Genomic DNA, 25,382 nt, shown 5'->3' with positions numbered 1-25,382 from the left:
CGGTAACCCCCCCGATGGGGATCCCCCCCATAACCCCCGCGGCGGGGATCCCCCCTCGCATCCCCCCCTGCAGCGGGGATCCCCCCCCGCGATAACCCCCCGATGGGGATCCCGCTCCCCCCCCCGCATCCCCCCCTGCAGCGGGGATCCCCCCCCCCCGATATGGATCCCCCCCACATCCCCCCCCAACAGTGGGGATCCCCCCCCTAACCCCCGCAGCGGGGATCACCCCCCTGGGTATGTCGTCCCCCCCCCCGGCGGGGATCCACCCCTGGGCTTCCCTCGAGACTCATAAATCCCCCCCCGGGATCCCCCCCCCACCATGCGACTCCCCCCACCCAGGGACCCCCCCCTCACTGAGAGATTCCCCCCTCCCCCCGCAGCCAAGGGGGAATCCCCCCCTCGGGGAAACCAGCAGCGCGGATCCTGCCCCCCCCAGCACCCCCCCACACACGCTGGGGGGGGCACACAGAGCAGAGACCCCCCCAGAGCAGCACTTGAGACCCCCCCCAGCCAGGCAAGGCACAGACCCCATTGCAGCTTGGGGGGGGTGAGGGGGGGGGCGCTGAATGGTGCTGCAGGGACCCCCCCAGCTGCAATGGGGGTCCCCCCCCCGCACAGCACCACACAGACCCCCCCAGGGTGGCAATGGGGGTGTCCCCCCCCCGCACTGCACAGACCCCCCCAGGTGGCAATGCCCCCCCCCCCCAGCACCAAAAAGCCCCCCCCCAGAGTGACAATGGGGGTGTCCCCCCCCAGCACTGCACAGACCCCCCCCAAAGGCGGCAATGCCCCCCCCCCGGGTCGCAATGGGGGTGTCCCCCCCCACACACTGCACAGACCCCCCCCCAAGGCTGCAATGCCCCTCCCCCGCACCAAAGAGACCCCCCCCCCACTGTAATGGGGGTGTCCCCCCCCCACGCACATTGCCGAAGGGACCCCCCCCGAGACAGAGGTGTGGGGGGGTCCCCCTCATTTGAGACCCTCAGGGCCAAGGTGGGGGGGTGGGAGGGGCCCCCCCGGGTGACAATGGGGGCCCCCCCCCATGTACACGGCGCTGCAGGACCCCCCCCCAGCTGCAATAGCCCCCCCACCCCTCCAGGGCACTTCACAGCCCCCCCAGACCGGTGGGGGGGGTCCTGGGCAATCACCCCACCGAGGCAACACGGGGGGGGGGTCCCCCACACCTGCCCAGTGCCCCCTCCCCATTACTGGGGGGGGGGGGGCCGCATTCCCCCACCCTGACACAAACTATGGGGCGGTCTGATGTGACACCCCCCCCCCCCAGTTCCAGCAGCTCCAGTTTCACCGTGGCATCGCTGCGGGGAGCAGGCAGCTGACCCCCCCCCCCCAAAAAAAAAACCCCAAACAAACATGCTGTCCCCCATTTATGTCACCGAGCGGGGGTGGGGGGGTGGGGGGGTCCCCAATTCCTGCCCCACCCCGGGGGGAGTTTGGGGGGGGGGCAGGGGGTGGGAATGGGGAGCCGGGTGGGAACATACCCTGGAAAATTCGGTGGATGATTCGGGGGGGGGGGAGGGGGGCTGCGCGCCACAGGCTGGTGGCACCGCGCCGGATCGGGCCCCCCCGGGGGGGGAAGTCACCGCGCTGGCACCACTAGCACCGGCGCCGGGGTGGGGGGCCCACAGGTAGGGTTAATTTGGGGGGGAGGGGGGGACTGGGGGGGGTGACCCCCCACTGAATCCTGAGGGATGCGTGGGGCGGGGGAGGCGATGCCATGGCGGGGGCACCGGCCTGGCACTGTCCCCAACCCCCGCACTGTCCCCATCCCCCACACTGTCCCCAACCTCCCCTGCACTTTCCCCAACCCCCGCACTGTCCCCACCCCCCCACACACTGTCCCCAACCCTGGACACTGTCCCCAACACCCACCCCCTCCCCCCCGCACTGTCCCCAACTCTGGGCACTGTCCCCATCGCTGGTGCTGTCCCCACGCCAGCCCCATCCCCCACCCTGGCCCTGTCCCCACCGCAGACAGCCCAGCAGCCCCCCTTGGCCCAGGGTCACCCCCCGCCTCAGCGCCCGGAGAGCCGGGGTCCCCCCGATGCCACCGGGACCCACACCACTGCGGTGACACCCTCGTGCCACGTGTCCCCCCCTTCAGCACCTGGAGAGCTGGGGGGTCCCCAGTGCCATTGGGACCCCCGCCACTGCGGTGACACCCTCGTGCCACGTGGCCCCCCCTGGCTCAGTGCCTGGAAAACTGGGGGGTCCCCAATGCCACCCCGACCCTCACCGCCATGGTGACACCCTCGTGCCACACGTGTGCGTCCCCCTTCAGCACCTGGAAAGCTGGGGGGTCCCTGATGCCACTGGGACCCCCACTGCTGCGGTGACACCCTCGTGCCACGTGTCCCCCCCTCGGCTCAGTGCCCGGAGAGCTGGGGGGTCCCCAACACCACCGTGACCCCCACTGCCATGGTGACACCCTCGTGCCACGCGTCCCCCCCTGCCCCAAGCCCGTCCCTACCTGGGGGGCTCGGGGTGGGTGCCGGCGATGCGCGGCGGGGCGCGGAGGGGCAGCGTGGTGGGGCGCGGGAGGCCGCTGGGCTCCGGTGAGCGCGGCCGCGCCGGGGGCTTCCAGGGGGGCACCTGGAGGCTGGCAGAGGGGCGCCGGCACCCGCGGTGCAGGTCGGCACCCAACATCGCCAGGGAGGGGGGGGAGCGGCTGCAGCACCCGGGGTCCGGCGGGGGCTGCGAGGAAGGGACGGCGGCAGGTCAGACAGGGTGGCACGGCACGGCACGGCACGGCACGGCATGGAACAGTGCAGCATGGCACGGCACCACATGGCGAGGGGGCCTCACACCACGCAGCGTGGCACGGTACGGCGTGGCACAGAACGGCGCAGCGCAGCACGGCATGGCACAGTGCGCTATGGCATGGCATGGCATCACATGGCGAGGGGCCTCACACCACACGGCACGGCACGGCACGGCATGGCACAGAACAGTGCTGCATGGCACGGCACGGCACCGCATGGCGAGCAGGTCTCACACCACACGGCGCAGCATGGTACGGCACGGCACGGAACAGTGCAGTGCGGCACAGCGTGGCATGGCACAGCACCACATGGTGAGGGAGCCACACGCCACGCAGCATGGCATGGCATGGCATGGAACGGCGCAGCATGGCACAGCCCGGCACGGCACAGCACAGCACAGCACCACACGGTGCTGCAGCACACGGCCAGTGAGCCTCACACGGCATGGCTCGGCATGGCACGGCATGGATCAGCATGGCATGGCATGGCACCACACGGTGTGGCACGGCACGGCCCAGGAGCCTCACACCACATGGCACGGCGTGGCATGGGTTGGCACAGCACGGAACATCATGGCACAGCATGGCCTGGCACAGTGTGGCATGGCATGGCACAGTGTGGCACGGCATGGCACAACCTGGCACGGCCTGGCACAACTTGGCACAGCGTGGCACGATGTGGCACAGCATGGCACAGTGTGGCACAGCCTGGCACAACCTGGCACGGCACGGCATGGCACGGCCTGGCACAGTGTGGCACGGCCTGGCACAGCATGGCACGGCCTGGCACAGCATGGCACGGCACAGCACCCATGCTGAAGCCCCTCACCCCCTGCTGTGGGTCCCCAGGGCAGGCGTACAGAGGTGCCCCCCAGCCCCCAGCCCCCCGGTGCCCCCCGGTGCCGCTCACCTGCTCCTCGGGCCTGGCCAGGTCGCTCCGGCTCTTCCTCATGTGCCCGCGCGGCGCCGGGGGGGCTCAGGGCGTGGGGGCCATGTGGGGGGCGCGGGGGGACCCCGCCACGTCCCAGGGGGCCGCGGCGCCTGCGGGTGAGAGCCAAGGGTGAGGGGGAGTGGGGAGACCCCCAGCACCCCCCAAGCACCCCAACCTGTGCCAGGAGCGGGGGGGCCGGGGGCGCCGTGCCGGGGGGGGGCTGCTCCGTGGCAGCTCCCGGGACCCCCAGCTCCCGCCCCGGGGACCCCCGGCTCCTTCTGGCAAAGGTTGCCAAGGAAACCCCGGCATGGCGGCCGCAGCATTGGCCACGGAACCGGCATCAGTTCCCAGTGCCACCAGCAGCACCAGCATCACTCCCGCCACGGCACCAGCATCAGTTCCCACCGCACCGGCACCGCAGCCAGTACCGGCATCCCTTCGGCCTGGCCTCCCCGGTACCGGCATGGCCTTCCCAGTACCGGCATCCCTTCGGCCTGGCCTCCCCGGTACCGGCATGGCCTTCCCAGTACCAGCATCCCTTTGGCATGGCCTCCCCAGTACCGGCATGGCCTTCCCAGTACTGGCATCCCTTTGGCATGGCCTCCCCAGTACCGGCATGGCCTTCCCAGTACCGGCATCCCTTCGGCATGGCCTCCCCAGTACCGGCATGGCCTTCCCAGTACCGGCATCCCTTTGGCATGGCCTCCCCAGTACCAGCATGGCCTTCCCAGTACCGGCATCCCTTCGGCATGGCCTTCCCAGTACCAGCATCGCTTTGGCACGGCCTCCCCAGTACCGGCACTGCCTCCCCCAGTACCGGCATCCCTTCCCACAGCACTGGTACTGCTGCCGGTACCAGCATCCCTTCAGCACGGCCTCCCCAGTACCGGTATCACCTCCCCGGCACCGGCATCACCTCCCCCGGTACCGGCATCCCTTCAGCATGGCCTCCCCAGTACCGGTATCACCTCCCCGGTACCGGTATCACCTCCCCGGCACCGGCATCACCTCCCCCGGTACCGGCATCCCTTCAGCATGGCCTCCCCGGTACCGGTATCACCTCCCCGGTACCGGTATCACCTCCCCGGTGCCGGCATCACCTCCCCCGGTACCGGCGTCCCTTCAGCATGGCCTCCCCGGTACCGGTATCACCTCCCCGGTACCGGTATCACCTCCCCGGTGCCAGCATCACCTCCCCCGGTACCGGCGTCCCTTCAGCATGGCCTCCCCGGTACCGGTATCACCTCCCCGGTACCGGTATCACCTCCCCGGTGCCGACATCACCTCCCCCGGTACCGGCATGGCTCCCAGCACCATTCCTCTCCCTGGCACCGGCACCGGCATCAGCGTTGCTTCCCCCTGGTCCCGGGGCCCCCCCGCGGGTACCGGAGGGATGCTCGGGGCTGGTGGGGGGGAGGGGCGGCGGGGGGAACGGGCTGCTCTGATGCTGCCCGGTCCCGGGCCAGTCCCGGTTCATTCCCGGTGCTGCCTGGTGCCTGCCCCGGGGCCTCCCGGTCCCAGTGCCTCCCGGGGCCGTTCCCGGGGCCATTCCCGATCCCTCCCGGGGCCGGGGCCGTTCCCGGTCCCTCCCGGGGCCGGTGCCATTCCGGGGGCCGTTCCCGTTCCAGATCCCTCCCGTTCCCGATCCATCCCAGTGCCGGTCCCGGTCCCGTTCCCGTTCCCGCTCCGTTCCCGTACCTGCCCGGCTCCCGGTCCCGCCCCCCCCCCCCCCCAGTGCCCTGCGGCCGGGGCGCGGCGGGGACCGGCCCCGGGACCGGCCCCGGGGCCCCCAGAGCGGCCGGTGGCAGCGGCGGCGCCGGCGGAAACGCGCCGGGAGCGGCGCCCCCATCCCCCATCCCCCCCGGCCACGCGGGTCCCCCGGTGTCCCCGGCCCCTCCGGTGTCCCCCGGTGCCGTCGTGTCCCCCCGAACCGCCCCCCGCCCCCATGTCCCCCCGGTGTCACCATGTATCCCAGCCAGCTCCCGGTGTCCCCGTGTCCCTGTGCCACCGGGTCCCCATGTCCCGGTGTCCCTGTGTCCCACCATGTCCCTGTGTCACCATGTCCCCGTGCCACCATGTCCCTGTGTCACCATGTCCCTGTGTCCCCAGGGCGCCCTGTTCCACCATGACCCCCTGTCCCCATGTCTCTCTGTCCCCAGGGTGCCATGTCCCCCCATGTCCCTCCATTCCCATGTCCCTGTGCCACCATGGCGCCATGTCCCTGTGTCCCCAGCGGTGCCATGTGCCTCCACATATCTCTGTCCCCATGTCCCACCATGTCCTTAAGGCACCATGTCCCACCATGTCCCTCTGTCCCCATGTCCCACCATGTCCTTAAGGCACCGTGTCCCACCATGTCCCTCTGTCCCTAAGGCACCGTGTCCCCCCATGTCCCCGTGTCCCCACGTCCCTGTGTCCCGCTATGTCCCTCTGTCCCCAAGGCACCGTGACCCACCACATCCCTGTGCCACCATGTCCCTGCGCCACCATGCCCGTGTCCCCCCATGTCCCTGTGTCCCCCCATGTCTCTCTGTCCCTAAGGCACTATGTCCCCCCATGTCCCTGTGCCACCATGTCCCTGCGCCACCATGCCCGAGTCCCCCCATGTCCCTGTGTCCCGCCATGTCCCTCTGTCCCCAAGGCACCGTGACCCACCACATCCCTGTGCCACCATGTCCCTGCGCCACCATGCCCCTGAGTCCCCATGCCCCTGTACTCCCAATGTGCCATGTCCCCCCGTGCCCCTCTGTCCCCCCTCCCCCGTCCCCACGGCCCTGTCCCCCCATGGCCCTGTCCCCACGGCCCCCGCCCGCCTGTGGGCTCCTGCCCACCCTCCCCGTCCGCACAAGCCGCACAGACCCTGCCTGACCCCCCCCCCCCTCCCAGCCCCGGGGCGTCGAGTGGGGGGGCCCCGCCCTCACCTCCCCTTTTCGGCGTGCGTGTCTCTTTAAAACCGCCGCCATCTTTACGCCGGGCGAGGCGGCCGCTGCGCCGCGCCTCCTGCGGGCAGCGCGCATGCGCGGGGCGGGGCCCGGGCGCAACCGGAAATACGCTCCGGCGGCGCGCCCGGAAGTGCGAGCGCCGCGGGCGGAAGTAGGCGGGGCGGGCGCTGGAGGGTTCCAGAAGCGGCCGGAGGCGGCGGGGCCGGGGGGCGGCCGCGCCATGGTGGATTACAGCGTGTGGGACCACATCGAGGTCTCGGACGATGAAGACGAGACTCACCCCAACATCGACACGGCCAGTCTCTTCCGATGGCGGCACCAGGTGCGGCCCGGCCGGCCCGCGGCCTCCCCTCCCCCCCCCCCCCCCGCCCCGGCGCCCCCCCCAGGCCCGTTCCCGTGGGGAGCGGCCCCGAGGCTGCCGGAGGGACAGGGGGTTCTTGTTGTCATGGCAGCCGCGTGGGGAGGGGGGGCCTGTGCCGCTGTTTGTGTGGTAGCCTGCTCCAAGGGTTCCCGTGGGGAAAGGGATCCGCGTTTCCGGCTCTGGGATCCCCCCAGTGGAAGGGGGCTCCCCTGCTCCCATGCCCACCGGCTCAGGGACTCCCTTATTCCCATGGTGACCGGTTCCAAGACCCCCCCGTGGCGAGGGGGCTCCTCCATTCCCATGCTAGCAGGCCCCAGGTCCCCCCAGTGGAAGGGGGCTCCCCCATTCCCGTGTTCACCGGCTCGGGGACTCCCCCATTCCCATGATGACCGGCTCCAAGACCCCCCCCCCGTGGTGAGGGGGCTCCCCCATTCCTATGCCCACCGGCTCTGGGACCCCCTCCAGTGGGGAAGGAGCTCCCCCGTTCCCATTCTGACCATCTCCAAGACCCCCATGGTGGGGGCTCCCCCACCCCTATAGCAACCAGTGGCCTGTGACACCCCCCTTCCCTTGGCCCCCCCTGTTTCCATAGCAGCCACAGATGCTGGGGGGCTGCAGCAGCACCCCCACCCCCAAACCCTCCACACTAAACCCCCAGCACCCAGGTGGGTGACACTCCCAGGGGCTGCAAAGCTCTGCTGCCCGGCCCCCACCCCCACCCCCCCGCCTTGCACAGGGGGTTGCTGGGATGGGGGAGGGGTAAACTGGGGGGGCTCTATGGGAGCTGGAGCCCTCCAAAGCCTCAGGGAGGTGGAAGCTGCCACATTCTGGAGCTGCTCCTTCCCAATCCCAACAAAATACTCTGGAGCTGCGTGGAGGGACTTGGAGTTTTATGGTTTTTTTCCTTGAAACCAGATGGTTTTGGGGGTGTTGGTCTCCCTTCACAGCAGCTCCTTGTGCTTCACCCCATTCCGCAGGGATAACGGCTCCGGGAGAGCGCGTGGGGCTTCCCGTAGCGCAGCTAACGAGGCCGGGAAGGGCCGTGGGAGAGAGCGTTAACGATGCCCCCAACATCTCTCCCGATGTGGTTTCCATCCTGTCGCCTTCAGGCTCGAGTGGAGCGGATGGAGCAATTCCAGAAGGAAAAAGAAGAGCTGGATAAAGGCTGTCGGGAATGTAAACGGAAACTCGCCGAGTGCCAGAAAAAAATGAAGGAGTTGGAGGTGGCGGATCCGGAAAGCGGGAAGGGAGAGCTGGAAAAACTCCAGGCCGAAGCTCAACAGCTGAAAAACGAAGAGAAAAGCTGGGAAAACAAATTGGAGGAGCTGAAAAAGAAGGAGAAGAACATGCCCTGGAATGTGGACACCCTCAGCAAGGACGGCTTCAGCAAGGTGGGTTTGGGGGCCCCCTCCCCCGTGTCTGTGCCCCCCCACCGCCCCAAAATCGCTGGGCTGGCACCTCATAATCTTTCCGCTTCCCAGAGCGTCTTCAACGTCAAACCGGAGGAGAAGGAGGAGACGGAGGAGCAGAAGGAGAAGAAACACAAAACTTTTGTGGAGAGATACGAGAAGCAGATCAAACACTTCGGTGAGTGCTGGGTGGGGGTTGGGAACCCCTTTCTGGGGGGGTTCCTGCTGGGAACAGGTCCCCCCTCCCCCCCCCCCCGAGCCGAGCAGCCAGGAAATCGCTGCTTCCAGTTGACGATTTGACATATTTTTCCCAAAAGATTTTTTCCCCTGCTCGCCCAGCCGAGGCGAAGCTTCGTGGGCTGCTAATTTGGGGGGGGGGGAAGTTAATTGAACCTGGGGATGAGTCACCACCCCCTCCCCCCGCCCCCTCCCCTCTTTTTTTTTTTTTTTTTTTTTTTTTACTGACGAGGTTTAGAGGCTGTTCTTTTTTTAACGAGCGGAATAAACCTGCCTCTAATTGGGGCTGCCCTGCTTTGAAGGGATGCTGCGGCGCTGGGACGACAGCCAGAAATATCTCTCCGATAACCCTCACCTCGTTTGCGAGGAGACGGCTAATTACTTAGTCATCTGGTGCATCGATCTGGAGGTGGAAGAGGTGAGAAAAACGGGATGAAATCCAGCCCTTCCCCCAGCTTCGTGCCGGGATTGCCTTGTCCTCACCTCACTGGCCTTTCTGCCACGGGTGGATTTCATTTTCCTGCTGGAAATGATGGCGTTGGGGGGATTGTAGGATAATTTTGGTTGGAAAAGAGCTTTGAGGTCATTGATCCGGCGCTGACGTCACACTGTGGCCCCCAGCGCCATGTCAATGTGTATTTTAAATCCCCTCCGGGCTGGTGCCGCCGCCGCCCCCCCCGGGCAGCCCATTCCGTGCTGGAAAACTCTCCAAGCGGAGGAATTTCCCCCAAAATCCAACCTAAACCCCAACCCCCACTGTGCTGCAGCCCTCCTCGGGTGCAGGGAGCTCCCCACTCCCCACTTTTTATCCTGGTGGGATCCCCTCCTCGCAGCAGAGAGGTTCAGCCCCCGGATTGTCTCTAGCAGCGCTGGCTCTCTGCCGTGCCGTGCCGAGGACCCGGTGCTGGATGGGATCAGGGAATAATTTGGATTAAAAAAATCTTCTAGGATCAAATCCAACCACAACTGGGGGGCTGGGGAGGGTCTCGCCTCCCTCATCCGCAAACTTGCAGCATTACAGGAGAGTTTGATGCCCCAAATTTGGGATCTGTGTTGAATCTCATCCCATCCCTCCTGATCCCCCTGCTCTGTAGGGATCCACTCCGCTCCCCTCCCCCCTCCCCTCAGCCCCATCATCCTGCACCCTCTTCCCCCACCGCAAAGGGGGCTGGGGCTGAGCTCCGTGACGTGGGGAGGGGGGGGCAGAGGGAATTTATGGGGTCCTCACCCCTTTTTTGTGTGTTTTCCCCCCCCAGAAACACGCCCTGATGGAGCAGGTGGCCCACCAGACCATCGTCATGCAGTTCATCCTGGAGCTGGCCAAGAGCCTGAAGGTGGATCCCAGGGCTTGTTTCAGGCAGTTTTTCACCAAAATTAAGGTAAACCCACCGCTGGACCCCCCACCCCCCCTCGGGGTGGCGAATTTCTGGCACCATGGGGGCTTTGGGGGGTGGGAAGGTGGATCCCAGGGCTCATTTCAGTCAATTTTCCACCAAAATTAAGGTAAAAGCACCGCTGGACCCCCCCACCCCCCTGGAGGGCAGTAATTTTATGGCACTGTGGGGTCTTGGGGGGTTAGGAAGGTGGATCCCAGGGCTTGTTTTGGGTAATTTTTGACCAAAATTAAGGTAGAAACACTGCTGGACCCCCCCACCCCCCCTCAGGGTGGTGATTTTCCCACAGTTTGAGGGGGGTGCGGGGTGGGAAGGTGGATCCCAGGGCTCGTTTCAGGCGATTTTCCACCAAAATCAAGGTAAAAATGCTGCCAGAACCCCCCAACGTCCCCTCACAGTGGCGATTTTCCTGTACTTTGGGGGGTGGGGGGGTGGGCAGGTAGATCCCAGGACTTGTTTCAGGCAAGTTTTGACAAAATTAAGGTAAAACCACAAGTGGATCCCCCCACCCCGCCTCAGGGTGGTGATTTTCCGGTGCCACGGTGTCTTAAATGGGGGGGGGGTGTCTTGAGAAGGTGGATCCCAGGGCTTGTTTTAGGCAATTTTCCACCAAAATTAAGGTAAACCCACCGCTGGACGCCCCCCACCCCCCTGGGGGCAGAGATTTTCCAGCCCCTCCCCGGTGCCTCGGCGTGGGAGTGGGACCCCGGGGTGCCTTCAGGGTGGGATGTGGGGGGTGGGCAGACCCTCACCCCCCCCCTCCCTCGCTGCAGACGGCGGATCAGCAGTACATGGAGGGCTTCAACGATGAGCTGGAGGCTTTCAAGGAGCGGGTGCGGGGCCGGGCCAGGGTCCGCATCGAGAAGGCGATGAAGGAGTACGAGGAAGAGGAGCGGCAGAAGCGCTTGGGCCCCGGGGGGCTCGACCCCGTGGAGGTCTACGAGTCCCTCCCCCCCGTGAGTAACGCCCCCCCCTGCCCCGTGCTTTATATTTTAATTTTTTTAGGGGTTTGGGGGGGGGGACATAAGCAAAATCTTGGTGTGGTTTAACGTTTGGGGGTGCCTGCTGCTTCCCCCCCTCCTCATTTTCTTCGGCCTCGCAGGAACTGCAGAAATGTTTTGATGTCAAAGACGTCCAGATGTTGCAAGACACGATCAGTAAAATGGATCCCACCGTGAGTATTTGCACCCCGGGGGGCGCGGAGGGATGGGGGTGGGGATGCCCCAGCCTGGCAGGGTGGGGGGGAAACGCTAAACCCCCCCATTTTGACCCTTCCCCACCTTCCTCTTCCTCCCAGGAGGCCAAATACCACATGCAGCGCTGCATCGACTCGGGGCTCTGGGTCCCCAACGCCAAAGCGGGGGAGGGGGCCGAGAAAGGCGGCGGCGAAGCCCTTTACGAGGAAATTAAGAAGGAAAACGGCGACGAGGACAAGGGAAATCCGTGAGCTGGGGGGGGTGGGTGTCAGAGGAAATAGGGCACAAAGCGTGAAACTATGGCGTAAAGCAGAAAAAAATGTGTAAAGCATAAAATTAAGGTGTAAAGCGTAAAAAAAAAAAAGAGGCGTGAAATGAAGGTGTAAAGTGTAAAATTAAGGTGAAAAGAGTTAAGAAAAAATGTAAAGCATAAAAAAATGGGGTGCAAAGGGGTCTCCCTCCCCCCGCCCTCCCCCTCCCTCCCCTGTAGAGGCTTTACACGCTGTAGAGACTTTTGCTGAACCCCTGTGAGCTGCTTGCACTGCTCCCGCACACCCAGGATAGCGGGGGGGGGGGGGTGGGGGGGGTGGGGCTGTGGGGTGGGAGTGGGGGGGTTGGGGGTGGGGGGAGGGGTGCGTTGGCAGGGGCATGTGCTGGGCTATTGTGGTGAATAAAGAGATGGAAGAAGCTGAGTGTGGAGTGGGGGACAATTTGGGGTGGGGGAGGGGGGTGGTGATAACCAGCAGCCCTTGGGGGGGGGTGCGCGAGCCCCCCTCCCTGCCCCACCCCCACCCCACCTGCCTCTTGGGGGGTTGGAGAGTTCAGCCCCGCCCCCCCCCCCCCCCCCCCGGGCCCTGGAGGATTTGGGGTGGGTCCCCCCCTTGGCTGGGGCCAGGTTTGCCCCTGGTTGGGATCCAGCTGTGCCCCCTCCAGCTGTGCCCCTTGTTTTGATCCAGCTGTGCTTTGGGTCTGGATCCAGCTGTGCCCTGCCCCCCCCCCCTGTTTGGATCCAGTTGTGCCCAGATCCAGCTGTGCCCTGCCCCCCAGTTTGGATCCAGATGTACCCAGATCCAGCTGTGCCCCAGCCCCCCCAGTTTGGATCCAGTTGTGCCCGGTTCCAGCTGTGCCCCACCCCCGGAGTTTGGGTCCAGCTGTGCCCCACCCCCCAGTTTGGGTCCAGCTGTGCCACACCCTCCAGTTTGGGTCCAGCTGTGCCCCACCCCCCTCCAGTTTGGGTCCAGCTGTGCCCCACCCCCCTCCAGTTTGGGTTCAGCTGTGCCCCACCCCCCCTCCTGTTTGGGTCCAGCTGTGCCCAGATCCAGCTGTGCCACACCCCCCCAGTTCGGGTCCAGCTGTGCCACACCCCCCCCCGTTTGGGTCCAGCTGTGCCCAGATCCAGCTGTGCCACACCCCCCCAGTTCGGGTCCAGCTGTGCCACACCCCCCCCGTTTGGGTCCAGCTGTGCCCAGATCCAGCTGTGCCCCACCCCCCAGTTTGGGTCCAGCTGTGCCACACCCCCCCGTTTGGGTCCAGCTGTGCCCACATCCAGCTGTGCCCCACCCCCCAGTTTGGGTCCAGCTGTGCCACACCCCCCGTTTGGGTCCAGCTGTGCCCAGAACCAGCTGTGCCCCGCCCCCCAGTTTGGGTCCAGCTGTGCCACACCCCCCCGTTTGGGTCCAGCTGTGCCCAGATCCAGCTGTGCCCCACCCCCCAGTTTGGGTCCAGCTGTGCCCAGAACCAGCTGTGCCCCGCCCCCCAGTTTGGGTCCAGCTGTGCCACACCCCCCCGTTTGGGTCCAGCTGTGCCCAGAACCAGCTGTGCCCCGCCCCCCAGTTTGGGTCCAGCTGTGCCACACCCCCCCGTTTGGGTCCAGCTGTGCCCAGATCCAGCTGTGCCCCACCCCCCAGTTCGGGTCCAGCTGTGCCCCCTCCAGCCCGCCCCGGACTCTAGCGGCTGCCCCGCCTCTCAGCCAATCACTGCCGTCGGCGGCCCCCCCGGGGGCGGGGCCAAGCGCAGCGTTCCGCCTATGGGACGCAGGCGTGTGGGCGTGGCCGCGTGGCGGCGGCCGGCCAATGGCAGCGCGCGTCTCTCGGGGCCAATGGGAGGCGGCGGCTCTGCGGGGCGGAGGGAGCCGGAGCGGCGGCTGGGCCGGCGGGGAGGGGGGCCCGGTACGAGCCGGGGGGGCGGGGCGGGGGGGGGGTGTCGGGGCAGCGGCTGGGGGCTCGAGGGGGCGGGGAGGGGGCTTGGGGGGCGGGGGCCTGGGGAGGGGCCGGGCCTGTGGGGCGGGGGGGCGGCGGGGCCTAGGGGTGCCGGGGGGACCTGGCGTGGGGGCCCGGGTGTGTGGGGCTGGGGGGCCCTGGGGTGGGGGTCCACGTCCGGGTATGTGGGTTGGGGGGTCCTGGGGTGGGGGTCAGGCTATGTGGAGTTGGTGGGGCCTGGGGTGGGGTCCGGGTGTGTGGGGCTGGGGGTGTGTGTCAGGCTTTGTGGAGCTGGGAGCCCCCTGGGCTGGGGGTCCGGGTATGTGGGGCGGGGGGGGGGCGGTGGTGTCAGACTTTGTGGAGCTGGGGGGGGCCTGGGGTAGGGGGCTGCGGGTGTGGGGCCGGGGGGGTCAGGCTGGGAGCCCCCTGGGTTGGGGGGCTGCGTGTGGCGGGCTGGGGGGCCCTGGGTTGGGGGTCACCGCCGTTTCCCCCCTCTCCAGGTGCTGACACCCCCCTGCCGCGCCGCCGCCGGAGACCACCACCACGTTATGCTTCATCTGCCGCCGAGGTGCGTAGCGCCAGCCTTGGGCGCCCAGTTACCCAACTGGGATGGACTGGTGGCGGGGCTCTCCGCACTTTCCTAACACACACCTCCCCCAGCCCCCCCCCCCCAACCCCCCCACCCCCCTCTGCAGCCCCCCCGGGCCAGGCTGGGGATGGGGGAGGGGCGCGAGTTCAGCAAAAGCCTCTACAGCGTGTAAAGCTGGGGGGGGGCAGGGAGGGGGAGGCACGGGGAGGGAGACCCCTTTGCACCCCATTTTATTACACTTTATGTTAATTTTTTAACGTTTTTTGCCTTAATTTTACACTTTACCCCTTCATTTCATGCCTTACACCTGATTTTTTTAATGCTTTGCATCTTAATTTTATGCTTTACCCCTTAATTTCACGCCTCACACCTTATTTTTTATGCTTTACGTCTTAATTTTACATTTTACCCCTTAATTTCACGCCTTACACCATATGTTTTTAACACTTTTCACCTTAATTTTACACTTTAGATCTTCATTTCATGCCTTACATCTCTTTTTATGTTTTTTGCCTTAATTTTACACTTTACCCATTCATTTTATGCCTTACACCTTATTTCTTTATGCTTTTTGCCTTAAATTTCCACTTTACCCCTTAATTTCACACCTTACACCTTATTTTTTTATGCTTTACGTCTTAATTTTACACTTTACCCCTTAATTTCATGCCTCACACCTTATTTTTTTATGTTTTTTGCCTTAATTTTACACTTTACACCTTAATTTCACACCTTACACCTTATGTTTTTAACGCTTTTCGCCTTAATTTTACACTTTAGACCTTCATTTCACTCCTTACACCTGATTCTTTTACACTTTTTGCCTTAATTTTACACTTTACCCCTTCATTTTATGCCTCATGCCTTACGTTTTTATGCTTTTTGCCTTAATTTTACACTTTACACTTTAATTTCACACCTTATACCTTATGTTTTTAATGCTTTTCACCTTAATTTTACACTTTAGACCTTCATTTCATGCCTTACACCTGATTTTTTTTACACTTTTTGCCTTAATTTTACACTTTACCCCTTCATTTTATGCCTCACGCCTTATGTTTTGTTTTGCCTTAATTTACACTTTACACTTTAATTTCACACCTTATACCTTACGTTTTTAACGCTTTTCATCTTAATTTTATACTTTAGACCTTCATTTCATGCCTTACACCTGATTTTTTTTTTTATGCTTGACGCCTGAAAATTGAATTTATTTCTCCGCTGCTGGATTTGGTGATTTCTTTATTTTTATTTCCCCACTGCTGGATCTTGGTGATTTTTTTTTGATTTTTTTTTTTTTTGCCCCAGCGGGGGCGTCTTCGGCGGCCGTCGCCATGTCCCTGTGCCAGTGCGCGGTGAAGCACAGCGAGTCGGACGCCGAAAGCTGCTGCTTCTTGGCCAGTGGCACCGGCGTGAAGGTTTGTCTCCACTGGTCCGGCGAGGAGCAGCGGGAGCGTTACCGGATTTACACCCAGGGCACGCTGAGCGCCGAGGAGATCTGCATCGACCTTGCCCACCGCCTCGGTGAGCTCCGGCGAGCTCCGGCTCCCCTCAACCGCGGCACCCGGTGCTGTGAAATTGCCGCTTGACCAATTTTGGGGAGAATGAAGCTGGTTTGGGGGATAAATCCCCGCTCGGGGGGTTGGGTTCAAGCAGCAGCTCCCCAGGCGCTGGCAGGTAGCGGATCCATCCGGCGGAATCTGGGGATCCCTGCTCGCTCCGGCGCTCCGGCGGTGGATCTGCCCCGCGGCTCAACCCAGCGGGTCTCCGATTTATCGGAGCGTGATGAGTCGAAGCGTAATTATTTCCCCCCTGACTCGTGAGCATCCCCGGTTAACGAGTGCTCTGCCTCCCCTCGCCGCGGATTTCTTCCGTGCCGGCTGCCTGCTCCGAGCCCATTTCGCAGCCGAATTAACCGCGCTTGACACCTTTTTTTTAACCATTCCAAGAAATTTTTAGCTCCCACCTAAGATTTCCCCAGCACATCACTCCGGATTCCCATTTCCCACGGGGTTTCTTGGCTTCCCGGCCCCTTGCTGTGGTTTAACTGGCTCTGCCCGGTGGTTTATTTGGGATAAAACCATTGCCAGCTGCCCTGGCTCGCCCCGAGCGCGCCGGGAAGACGGAATTTTTCAGGATTTTCCTCCCCCAACATTTCCAAGGAGGACGTGTGTGTCCCTGGGGTTGGAGGGCTTTGTGCAATGGAGCGATGGGGAGAACTGGGGTGAAAAAAGGCAGGTTTGGGGATGTTTTTTTTGCTGGTTTTTGGGAATTTTTGCGGGCTTAGCAGTCTGACCGGGGCGGTGTTTTCCTCGCAGGCATCACGCCGCTGTGCTACAGCCTCTTCGCCCTCTACGACCCCCAGAGCCGAGTCTGGCTCCCACCCAACCACCTCTTCCAAATTGGCAAAGACACCAACCTCAACCTGCTCTTCCGCATGAGGTGAGGCCCCTTCCCACCGCCCCATCCTGCTTTTTTTACAGATCCGAGCCCTGCAGAGCCGGGATGTGCCAGCCTTGCCGAGGGCTGCACTGGAAATCCCACCACTGGCTTTCCTGCCCCTGGAAAACACTTTTTTTTTTTTTTTTCCTCCCCCCCTGCTTTTTTTTTTTTTTTTTTTTCCCCTGCTTTCCTGGAAAACGCTGGCGGCGGTCGGCATGCGGAGCTGGGGGCGCTTGGGGATGCTGGAAGTCGGAGTGGGAAGGATTAAATGAGGAAGAGGACGCGGGTGGAGACCCCTGCCTGTCCGTCGGCGCGGAAAAATTCATTTCCCTCTTCCCGATCCTCCCCTGCTTGTTGCCCTGGTGGATCCAGCCCATGCTCACCCTTCTCCGCTCCATCCCGATATATCCCGGGATATCGTCCCCTCCGGAGCATTTTTTCCTCGGAGCAAGTGCAGGGCTGCGGCGTGGCCGGTGTTTTCCAGGCATCTTTGCCTGATCCTCACATTCCCTGGGGATGACGGGGACCGCCGGTCGCAAAAAACCACTGGCCGTTTGATGAGGGCAGCTTTTTCTGGCTGCTGGTGGTGGTTCATTTTTATTATTTTTTTTTAACTTTTAAAAAAATTTTTTAGTAATTTTTTTTCGTGGTATCAGAGTCATAGCAAAGATAAAAACGAGGGAAAAAGGGAAAATCCAGCCTGGGAATTCGTTCCCGTGGGTTATACGACTTATAATATCTTTTTACCGGGGAACCAGCTTTGCTAAAACTGCCTTTGCAGGTGGAGCTGGGTCGCAGCCGGAGTTAATTAGGGTGCTTTTAATGAAGCTGTGCTGCTGGGGGTGAATTCTACGTAACTGGTCGTAAAACGTAGTGGGAAAAGCGGGAGGTTTTAGTGGTGGGATGAGGTGGTGCCTGTTGGCGCCGTACGCTCGGGTCGTGGGTTTTGAGGATGCTGCTAATTCTCCTGGGGGGGTTCCAGAAGTTTGGCGGTTCAAAAATTAATTAAACGAACCCCAATTCCCCCCGATCTGAGCCCAGAACTGGGGGGGTGGGGGATGGGGGTGGGACGGATCTCAGCTCTCAGGCTGCTGCTCTTTTCCTGGGGGTTCTTGAGATGGCTGGCGACAAAATTTCTGGAAAACCTCTTGGAGCAGGGATGGGGCAGGGGCGGGTTTATGGTGGAAACGAGCCTGGAGCAGCTCCGGGGCAGCCGCTGGACCCGGGTTTGGCTGCGGATACAAACCCTGGAGCATCCTTTTTGGCTACGAGAGGATGCAGGGACGGAGCCCATCCCTCCCAGCACCCTGGGCGAGCATCACTCTCCTGCTCCTCCTCCTGCTCCTCCTCCCCCCCTCCAGGTACTACTTTCGGAATTGGCACGGGATGAACGAGAAGGAGCCGGCGGTTTATCGCAACGTGCCTCGGCAGAGCGACTCCCCGGAGGAGAAGCTGCAAGGAGGAGCCTTGCTGGATAAATCCTCCTTCGAGTATCTCTTTGAGCAGGTAACCAAACGGGCTGAGTGGGAATCTTGGAAATTTGGGGGATTTTCTTGTGATCCAGCCAGCTTCGCTTCAAGCCCGGTGGTCGGGATCTGGTGGGGATCCGCCGGGGCTTTCTTTAGAGGATGAACACAGCTGGAGTTTTGTTCTTGGAAAGTTTTTTTCCTGCTCGAATCCTCCCTGGGAGGCCGGGAGCTGCACTGAGGGGGGTCCCATTGCGCCAGCGAAATAAAAAAAGCCGAGAAAAGTGCTTGGAAGTCAGTGCAGGGTTGGGGGCTGGGTTGGGTTTTTTTTCCCCCTTTTATTTAACATTCTAGGTTTTTTAATAGGCGAAATTCGACTTCATCAACGACGTCGCCTCTTTGAAAGATCTCCAGAGCGAACAGGAGATCCAGAGGTTCAAAAACGAGAGCTTGGGCATGGCCGTGCTTCACCTCTCGCACATCGCCCTCAAAAAAGGCATCTCCCTCGAGGAAGTGGCCAGGAAATACAGGTGACCGTTCCGCTCTGCCGCTGCCTGGAAGGGGTTTTTTGGGGGGTTTCTCCCCCTTTTTCCTCTCCGTCCTCCTCGCCGGGAGCGAATCCGGTGATGGAGAGACGGATCGTGGCACCTCCAGGATCACGCTGATGGTTTGCTCCTTCCCTTCCGCAGCTTCAAGGATTGCATCCCACGTTCCTTCTACCGCCAGATCCAGCAGAACAACTACCTGACCAAATTCCGCATGAAAAACGTCTTCAAAAAGTTCGTCCAGCGTTTCCAGCGGCACACGGTCAGCGCCGGCAAGCTGACAGCGCAGGACATCATGTACAAATATCTGGCCACCTTGGAGCACCTGGCGCCGCGCTTCGGCAGCGAGCTCTTCCCCGTGTTTTCCTTGGAAACCTCCTCCGAGGGGGAGAAGGGGCAGCTCCGCGTCAACGGGGGACACGCGACGCTCCCCAAGGAGCCGCCCGTCACCCACCAAGTCCTCGTCACCGGCACGGGTGGGATCCAGTGGCGGCCGGTGCCCGTAGAGGTGGGGGGGTGCTCCCGCTCCCGCCATTCCCAGTCCAAATCCCATTCCCAATCCAAATCCCAGCCCACAGCAGTTAGCTTTTGCTCCTGGGCTTTTCCTCAGGCTCTCTGGGCACTCCAGGTTCCATGAGCCATTCCCAGTCCAAATCCCGTTCCCAGTCCAGATCCCATCCCGCAGCGGCTCCTTCTCCTTAGATTTTGCTCCTGGGCTTTTCCTCTGGGCACTCCAGGTTTGAGGAGCCGTTCCCGTTCCCAATCCTGTTCCCAATCCAAATTCCGTTCCCAGTCCAAATTCCGTTCCCGGTCCAGATCCCGTTCCCAGTCCAGATCCCATTCGCAGTCCAGATCCCATCCCGCAGCGGCTCCTTTTCCTGAGATTTTCCTCCTGGGCTTTTCCTCTGGGCACTCCAGGTTTGAGGAGCCGTTCCCGTTCCCAATCCCGTTCCCAATCCAAATTCCGTTCCCGGTCCAAATTCCGTTCCCAATCCAGATCCCGTTCCCGGTCCAGATCCCGTTCCCAGTCCAGATCCCATTCGCAGTCCAGATCCCATCCCGCAGCGGCTCCTTTTCCTGAGATTTTCCTCCTGGGCTTTTCCTCTGGGCACTCCAGGTTTGAGGAGCTGTTCCCAGTCCAAATCCCGTTCCCAGTCCAAATCCCATCCTGCAGCGGCTCCTTCTCCTTAGATTTTCCTCCTGGGCTTTTCGTCAGGCTCTCTGGGCACTCCAGGTTCCATGAACTGCTCCCAGTCCAAATCCTATTCCCAGTCCAAATCCTGTTCCCAATCTAAATTCTGTTCCCAGTCCAAATCCCATCCCACAGCGGCTCTTTCTCCTTAGATTTTCCTCCTGGGCTTTTCCTCTGGGCACTTTAGGTTCCATGAGCCATTCCCAATCCAAATCCCTTTCCCAATTCAAATCCTGTTCCCAATCCAAATTCCATTCTTGGTCCAATTTCTGTTCCCAGTCCAAATTCCGTTCCCAATCCAAATCCCATTCCCGGTCCAAATCCCATTCCCGGTCCAAATCCCATTCCCAGTCCAAATCCCATCCCGCAGCGGCTCCTTTTTCTTAGATTTTCCTCCTGGGCTTTGCGTCAGGCTCTCTGGGCACTCCACGTTCCATGAACTCTTCCCCGTCTGAATCCCGTTCCCAATCCAAATCCCGTTTCGATCCAAATCCCGTTCCCGATCCGAATCCCATCCCACAGCAGTTAGCTTTTCCTCCTGGGCTTTTCCTCTGGGTGCTGCAGGTTCCTTTCCAGCTTATCCCAGTTTGGCCAGTAGCCGCCGCAGCCCAGTGGCACCGTTTCCCAGTAGGAAAGGCTGAACTGATCCCTCGGTCGCTCCCCCCCAGACCACGGAGATTGTCTCCCAGCGCGGCTATTTTGGGAGAAAGAGCAGGAACAAGGAGCCGGAGCCCATGGGATCGATCCAGGCGGCGGAGTGGAGCGAGCCCAAGTGGATCCGATTCTGCGATTTCCGGGAGATCACGCACATCGTCATCAAGGACTGCAGGGTCGGGATCCACCGGCAGGACAACGAGTGCCTGGTGAGCGCACCTGGGTCCCGACGTGCCCTTTGGAGACCTTTGGGAAGGAAAAGGATCTTTTTTGGGGGAAAAGCCGGTGCCGGGAAGAAAAAGGATCTTTTTTTGGGGGGAAGAGCCAGTGCCAGGAAGAAGAAGGATTTTTTGGGGGGGAAGAGCTGGCGCCAGGAAGAAGAAGGATCTTTTTTGGGGGGAAGAGTCGGCACCGGGAAGAAGAAGGATCTATTTTTGGGGGAAGAGCCGGCACTGGGAATAAGGATCTTTTTTCTGGGGAAAAGGTGGCACTGGGAAGAAGGATCTTTTTTTGGGGGAAAAGCCGGTGCTGGGAAGAGGCAGGATCTTTTTTGGGGGGTTTAATCCTGCTGAGGAAGAGTTTAGTCTCTCGGCGGGTGGGTGAGGGCTGCGGGGGGGTTGGAGCTGCTGGGTTGTGACGCTGGTTCCTGTCTCTGGTCCCAGGAGGTGGCTCTCCCGGCCCCGGCGAGCGCGCTCTCCTTGGGCGCGCTGGTGGATGGTTATTTCCGCCTGACGGCCGATTCCAGCCATTACCTGTGTCACCAGGTGGCTCCGCCGCGGCTGGTGATGAGCATCCTCAACGGCATCCACGGCCCCATGCAGTGAGTGGCCTCTTCCCGACGGATGGCGTGGCGGGATGCGTCCCAGGGCCGATCCGAAGCTTTTCCTTCTCTTCCCAGGGAAGAGTTTGTTTTTGCCAAGCTCCGGCGGGAAGAGGAGGAGGAAGGGCTTTACATCATCCGCTGGAGCGTCCTTGACTTCAACAGGATGATTCTCTCCGTGGTCAAAAGGAGCCAGACACAGGTCAGATCCCATTCCCAGCGCAGAATTCCTGGGAATGGCGAGCTGTGGGAAGTGCTGGTCTTGTTGGGAACGAGCTGGGCTGTGGCTGGTTGGAGCTGCAATGCTTTTCCTGACGCTGATCGTTGGTTTTTTGGGGTTTTTTTTCCCCGTAGACTCCTGGAGCGCAGGGAGCTCTCAAGTACCCGGCAGTTCCGGATCCAAAAAAAAGGAAATTCTTTTGTGCTGGAAGGGTGGGACCGGGAATTTTCCACTTTGCAGGAGCTCTTGGATGTGCTCAAGGGCTGCACGCTCAAATCTGGCGAGGAAAGCTTCACGGTGAAGCGCTGCTGCCCACCCAAACCAGGAGGTAGAGGATGGATCGTCTTCCCTCCCCCGGGCGGGAGCAGCGAGGGATCCAGTGGATTCCAGGGCTTTAGCATCACGCTCTTCCCTGCCCTTGCAGAGATCTCAGACCTGCTGATCACGCGGAAGGTGAAGGATAACGCCAAGCAGATCCTCAACCTGACCCAGCTCAGCTTCCACCAGATCCGCAAGAACGAGATCACTCAGGTTGTGCGCTCCGCATTCCCGGGATGGGAGCTGTGGGATGGGAGCTGCTGGTTTTCCGGCTGGGAGCCGCGGGCTTTCCAGCACGGAGCTGCAGGTTTCCCAGCTGGGAGCCATGAGTTTCCTGGCTGGGAGCTGCGAGTTTTCCGGCTGGGAGCTGCAGGTTTCCCAGTAAGAAGCTGTGGGTTTCCCGGCTGGGAGCTATGGATTTTCCGGCTGGAAGCCGTGGGTTTTCTGGCAGGGAGCCGCAGGTTTCCTGGTGGGGAGGCATGGATTTCCCAGCATGGAGCTGCAGGTTTCCCAGCTGGGAGATGTGGATTTCCCAGCTGGGAGGCATGGACTTTCCTGGCAAGGAGCTGTGGATTTCCCGACTGGGAGCCCTGGATTTTCTGGCTGGGAACTGTAGATTTCCCAGCACGGCGCCATGGGTTTCCCGGCTGGGAGCTGTGGATTTTTCAGCTAGGAACCACGGGTTTCCCAGCAGGAAACCGCGGCAGATCCCCCAGATCCCCCCGATCCCCTTCCCCACCCCCTGCGCCTGTGGGGGGGCTGCGGGTGGGAGCCCGGCGGGCGCGTTTCCCTTGGCCTTTGTGTCCCTTTCCAGGGAGGGGGCGACGGAGCCGGTCCCATCCCGGGAAGGAGGGAGACCGGGAACGTCGGCCGGCGCGTCCTGGGTGCTGAGCTCCCCGCTGAGCCTCGTCCCTCTCTCCCACCGCCCGCAGCGCGCCCACCTGGGGCAGGGCACCCGCACCAACATCTACGACGGGGTCCTGAGCGTCTGCGGCGCCGGTGACGACGAAGCCGAATATTTTTCCACCGAACAGAACAACAACAGCCGGGAGATGCACGTGGTCCTCAAAGTCCTGGATCCCAGCCACAGGGACATCGCCCTGGTGAGCCCCCCCGGAGCGGGATTTGGGGGCGGGGGGCGGGGATTGGCTCTGAGCCGCGCTCTGGGTGCTGCGAGAGCGTCGTCATGACAGGCTCTGTCGTGACAGCCCCTCTGGTCGCCCCGCAGGCGTTTTTCGAGACGGCCAGCCTGATGAGCCAGGTGTCGCACGTCCACTTGGCGTTCGTGCACGGCGTCTGCGTGCGGGGCTCCGAGAGTAAGCGTGGGGCGTGCGCCCCTGCCCTGCCTTCCCCGTCCCCCTTCCCCCGTCCCCCCCCGTCCCCCCCCGTCCCCCCGCCCAGGCAAGGCCCCGCTCTCCCGCAGACATCATGGTGGAGGAGTTCGTGGAACACGGGCCGCTGGACGTGCTGCTGCGGAAGGAGAAGGGCCGCGTCGCGGTCGGCTGGAAAATCACCGTGGCCAAGCAGCTGGCCAGTGCCCTGAGCTACCTGGTAATGGGGCTGGCAGCCACTGGTTTTCCGACTGGGGGCCAGCTGGGAGCTCTGGTTTCCCAGCTGGGAGCTCTGGGTTTTCTGACTGGGAGGTGCCGGTTTCTCGATTGGGAGCCACCAGTTTCCCAGCTAGGCGCCACCAGTTTTCCCAGCTGGGAGCTCTGGGTTTCTGACTGGGAGGTGCCGGTTTCCCAGCTGGGAGCCACCAGTTTCCCAGCTAGGCGCCACCAGTTTCCCAGCTGGGAGCTCTGGGTTTTCTGACTGGGAGGTGCCGGTTTCCCAGCTGGGAGCCACCAGTTTCCCAGCTGGGAGCTCTGGGTTTCTGACTGGGAGGTGCCGGTTTCCCAGCTGGGAGCCACCAGTTTCCCAGCTAGGCGCCACCAGTTTCCCAGCTGGGAGCTCTGGGTTTTCTGACTGGGAGGTGCCGTTTCCCAGCTGGGAGCCACCAGTTTCCCAGCTAGGCGCCACCAGTTTCCCAGCTGGGAGCTCTGGGTTTTCTGACTGGGAGGTGCCGGTTTCCCAGCTGGGAGCCACCAGTTTCCCAGCTGGGAGCTCTGGGTTTTCTGACTGGGAGGTGCCAGTTTCCCAGCTGGGAGCCACCAGTTTCCCAGCTAGGCGCCACCAGTTTCCCAGCTGGGAGCTCTGGGTTTTCTGACTGGGAGATGCCGGTTTCCCGATTGGGAGCCACCAGTTTCCCAGCTAGGCGCCACAGGTTTCCCAGCTGGGAGCTCTGGGTTTTCTGACTGGGAGATGCCGGTTTCCCGATTGGGAGCCACCAGTTCCCCAGCTGGGAGCCAGGGGTTTCCCAGCTGGGAGCTCTGGGTTTTCTGACTGGGAGATGCCGGTTTCCCGATTGGGAGCCAGGGGTTTCCCAGCTGGGAGCCACCAGTTCCCCAGCTGGGAGCCGCCAGTTTTCCCGAGCTCCACGTGCCGGATCTCGCCTTTGTGGCTTCATTTTGGGGTTGCGCTGGTTGGGAGGAGCCAGAGATGAGGATGTTCCTTCCCCGCTCGCCCGGCTTTGGGCCAGCAGCTTGGCAAAGCTGGCTAGCTGCTTGTCAGGACCCCCCAAGCCCCCTCCTCACTCCCTTTTTCCTGGAAGCGAGCGGCTGGGGGGGGGCGCGGGTGGGCTGCACGTGCCGGCTCTGGCTTTTGGCTAGCAGCTTGGCAAAGCTGGCTAGCTGTTTGCAAGGCCACTCGCCCCCACGCTGGCTAATCCTTTTCCTTGGATTCCCTCTATCCCAAGGGTTTAATTTTGTGCAGAGGGATAACGAGGCAGGGAGGCGACGTGGGTAATTAAAGCCGTAAATTTATTTTATTTTATTAATTTCCCGGGCACTTGGCTTGGCTTTGTTCCGAGAGCATCCCTGGGTCTTTCTCCCCAAATTTTGTATCTTTTGGTTTTCCCAGGAGGATAAAAACCTGGTGCATGGCAACGTGTGCGCCAAAAACATCCTGCTGGCCAGGAAGGGGCTGGAAGACGGATCCACGCCTTTTGTGAAGCTCAGCGATCCCGGCGTCAGCTTCACCGTGCTCTCCCGAGAAGGTATTGCCTCGTCCCGGGCTGAAAATCTGGGGGTTTGGGGTTTTTTCCCTCCCCTGCCTCCTGCAGCCCCGCTAGTGAATAGGGTGGGTTGTGCCTGGGCTGTTCCAGCCCCATCCGGGAATTTCCAACCTTTATTTTTGGGATAGTTGGGATTTTGAAGGCAACGCTGCCTAAATTCTCCACCGGCGCCGCGTAAATTCACGGATGGCGCCGCGTAAATTCACGGATGGCGCCGCGTAAATTCACGGATGGCGCCGCGTAAATTCACGGATGGCGCCGCGTAAATTCACGGATGGCGCCGCGTAAATTCACGGATGGCGCCGCGTAAATTCACGGATGGCGCCGCGTAAATTCACGGATGCCGCCGCGTAAATTCACGGATGCCGCCGCGTAAATTCACGGATGGCGCCGCGTAAATTCTCCACCGGCGCCGCGTAAATTCACGGATGGCGCCGCGTAAATTCTCCACCGGCGCCGCGTAAAGCCAGATGCGCCAGCAGTAAATTCCAACGGATGCCGCCAGGCTTAAATTCTCCAATTGGCCCGCGTAAATTCACGGTGCGCCGCGTAATCTCACGGCGCCGCGTAAATT

At 62.2% G+C, this 25,382-nt stretch overlaps 2 protein-coding genes across 2 annotated transcripts; both read left to right on the top strand.

Annotated features, from left to right (window-relative positions):
- Positions 1 to 6,800: 6,800 nt before the first annotated feature.
- CDC37 (cell division cycle 37, HSP90 cochaperone) lies at positions 6,801 to 11,623 on the top strand. The gene is made up of 8 exons (XM_037374771.1): positions 6,801 to 6,977; positions 8,126 to 8,407; positions 8,498 to 8,603; positions 8,965 to 9,080; positions 9,919 to 10,041; positions 10,830 to 11,012; positions 11,159 to 11,230; positions 11,354 to 11,623. The coding sequence occupies exons 1-8, from the start codon at positions 6,876 to 6,878 to the stop codon at positions 11,501 to 11,503; spliced, it is 1,134 nt and encodes a 377-aa protein (XP_037230668.1). The 5' UTR covers positions 6,801 to 6,875; the 3' UTR covers positions 11,504 to 11,623.
- A 1,738-nt stretch (positions 11,624 to 13,361) lies between these two features.
- Positions 13,362 to 24,873, top strand: LOC119142062 (non-receptor tyrosine-protein kinase TYK2-like; the record flags this gene model as incomplete). Its single annotated transcript, XM_037374772.1, is given in 17 exon segments — positions 13,362 to 13,420; positions 13,951 to 14,018; positions 15,348 to 15,563; positions 16,358 to 16,481; positions 17,843 to 17,987; positions 18,314 to 18,477; positions 18,637 to 19,000; positions 20,353 to 20,547; positions 21,001 to 21,158; positions 21,237 to 21,360; positions 21,513 to 21,542; positions 21,544 to 21,706; positions 21,803 to 21,909; positions 22,629 to 22,799; positions 22,925 to 23,012; positions 23,120 to 23,247; positions 24,655 to 24,873. Coding segments are annotated over 15 exon segments (2,370 nt in total), but the record flags the coding sequence as incomplete, so codon positions are not given.
- Between the last annotated feature and the right edge of the window lie 509 nt (positions 24,874 to 25,382).

The sequence above is a fragment of the Falco rusticolus genome, unplaced genomic scaffold, assembly GCF_015220075.1.
Source record: "Falco rusticolus isolate bFalRus1 unplaced genomic scaffold, bFalRus1.pri scaffold_195_arrow_ctg1, whole genome shotgun sequence".
In the NCBI taxonomy this organism is placed as follows: Eukaryota; Metazoa; Chordata; class Aves; order Falconiformes; family Falconidae; genus Falco; species Falco rusticolus.
This window is presented reverse-complemented; position numbering and strand designations above follow the sequence as displayed.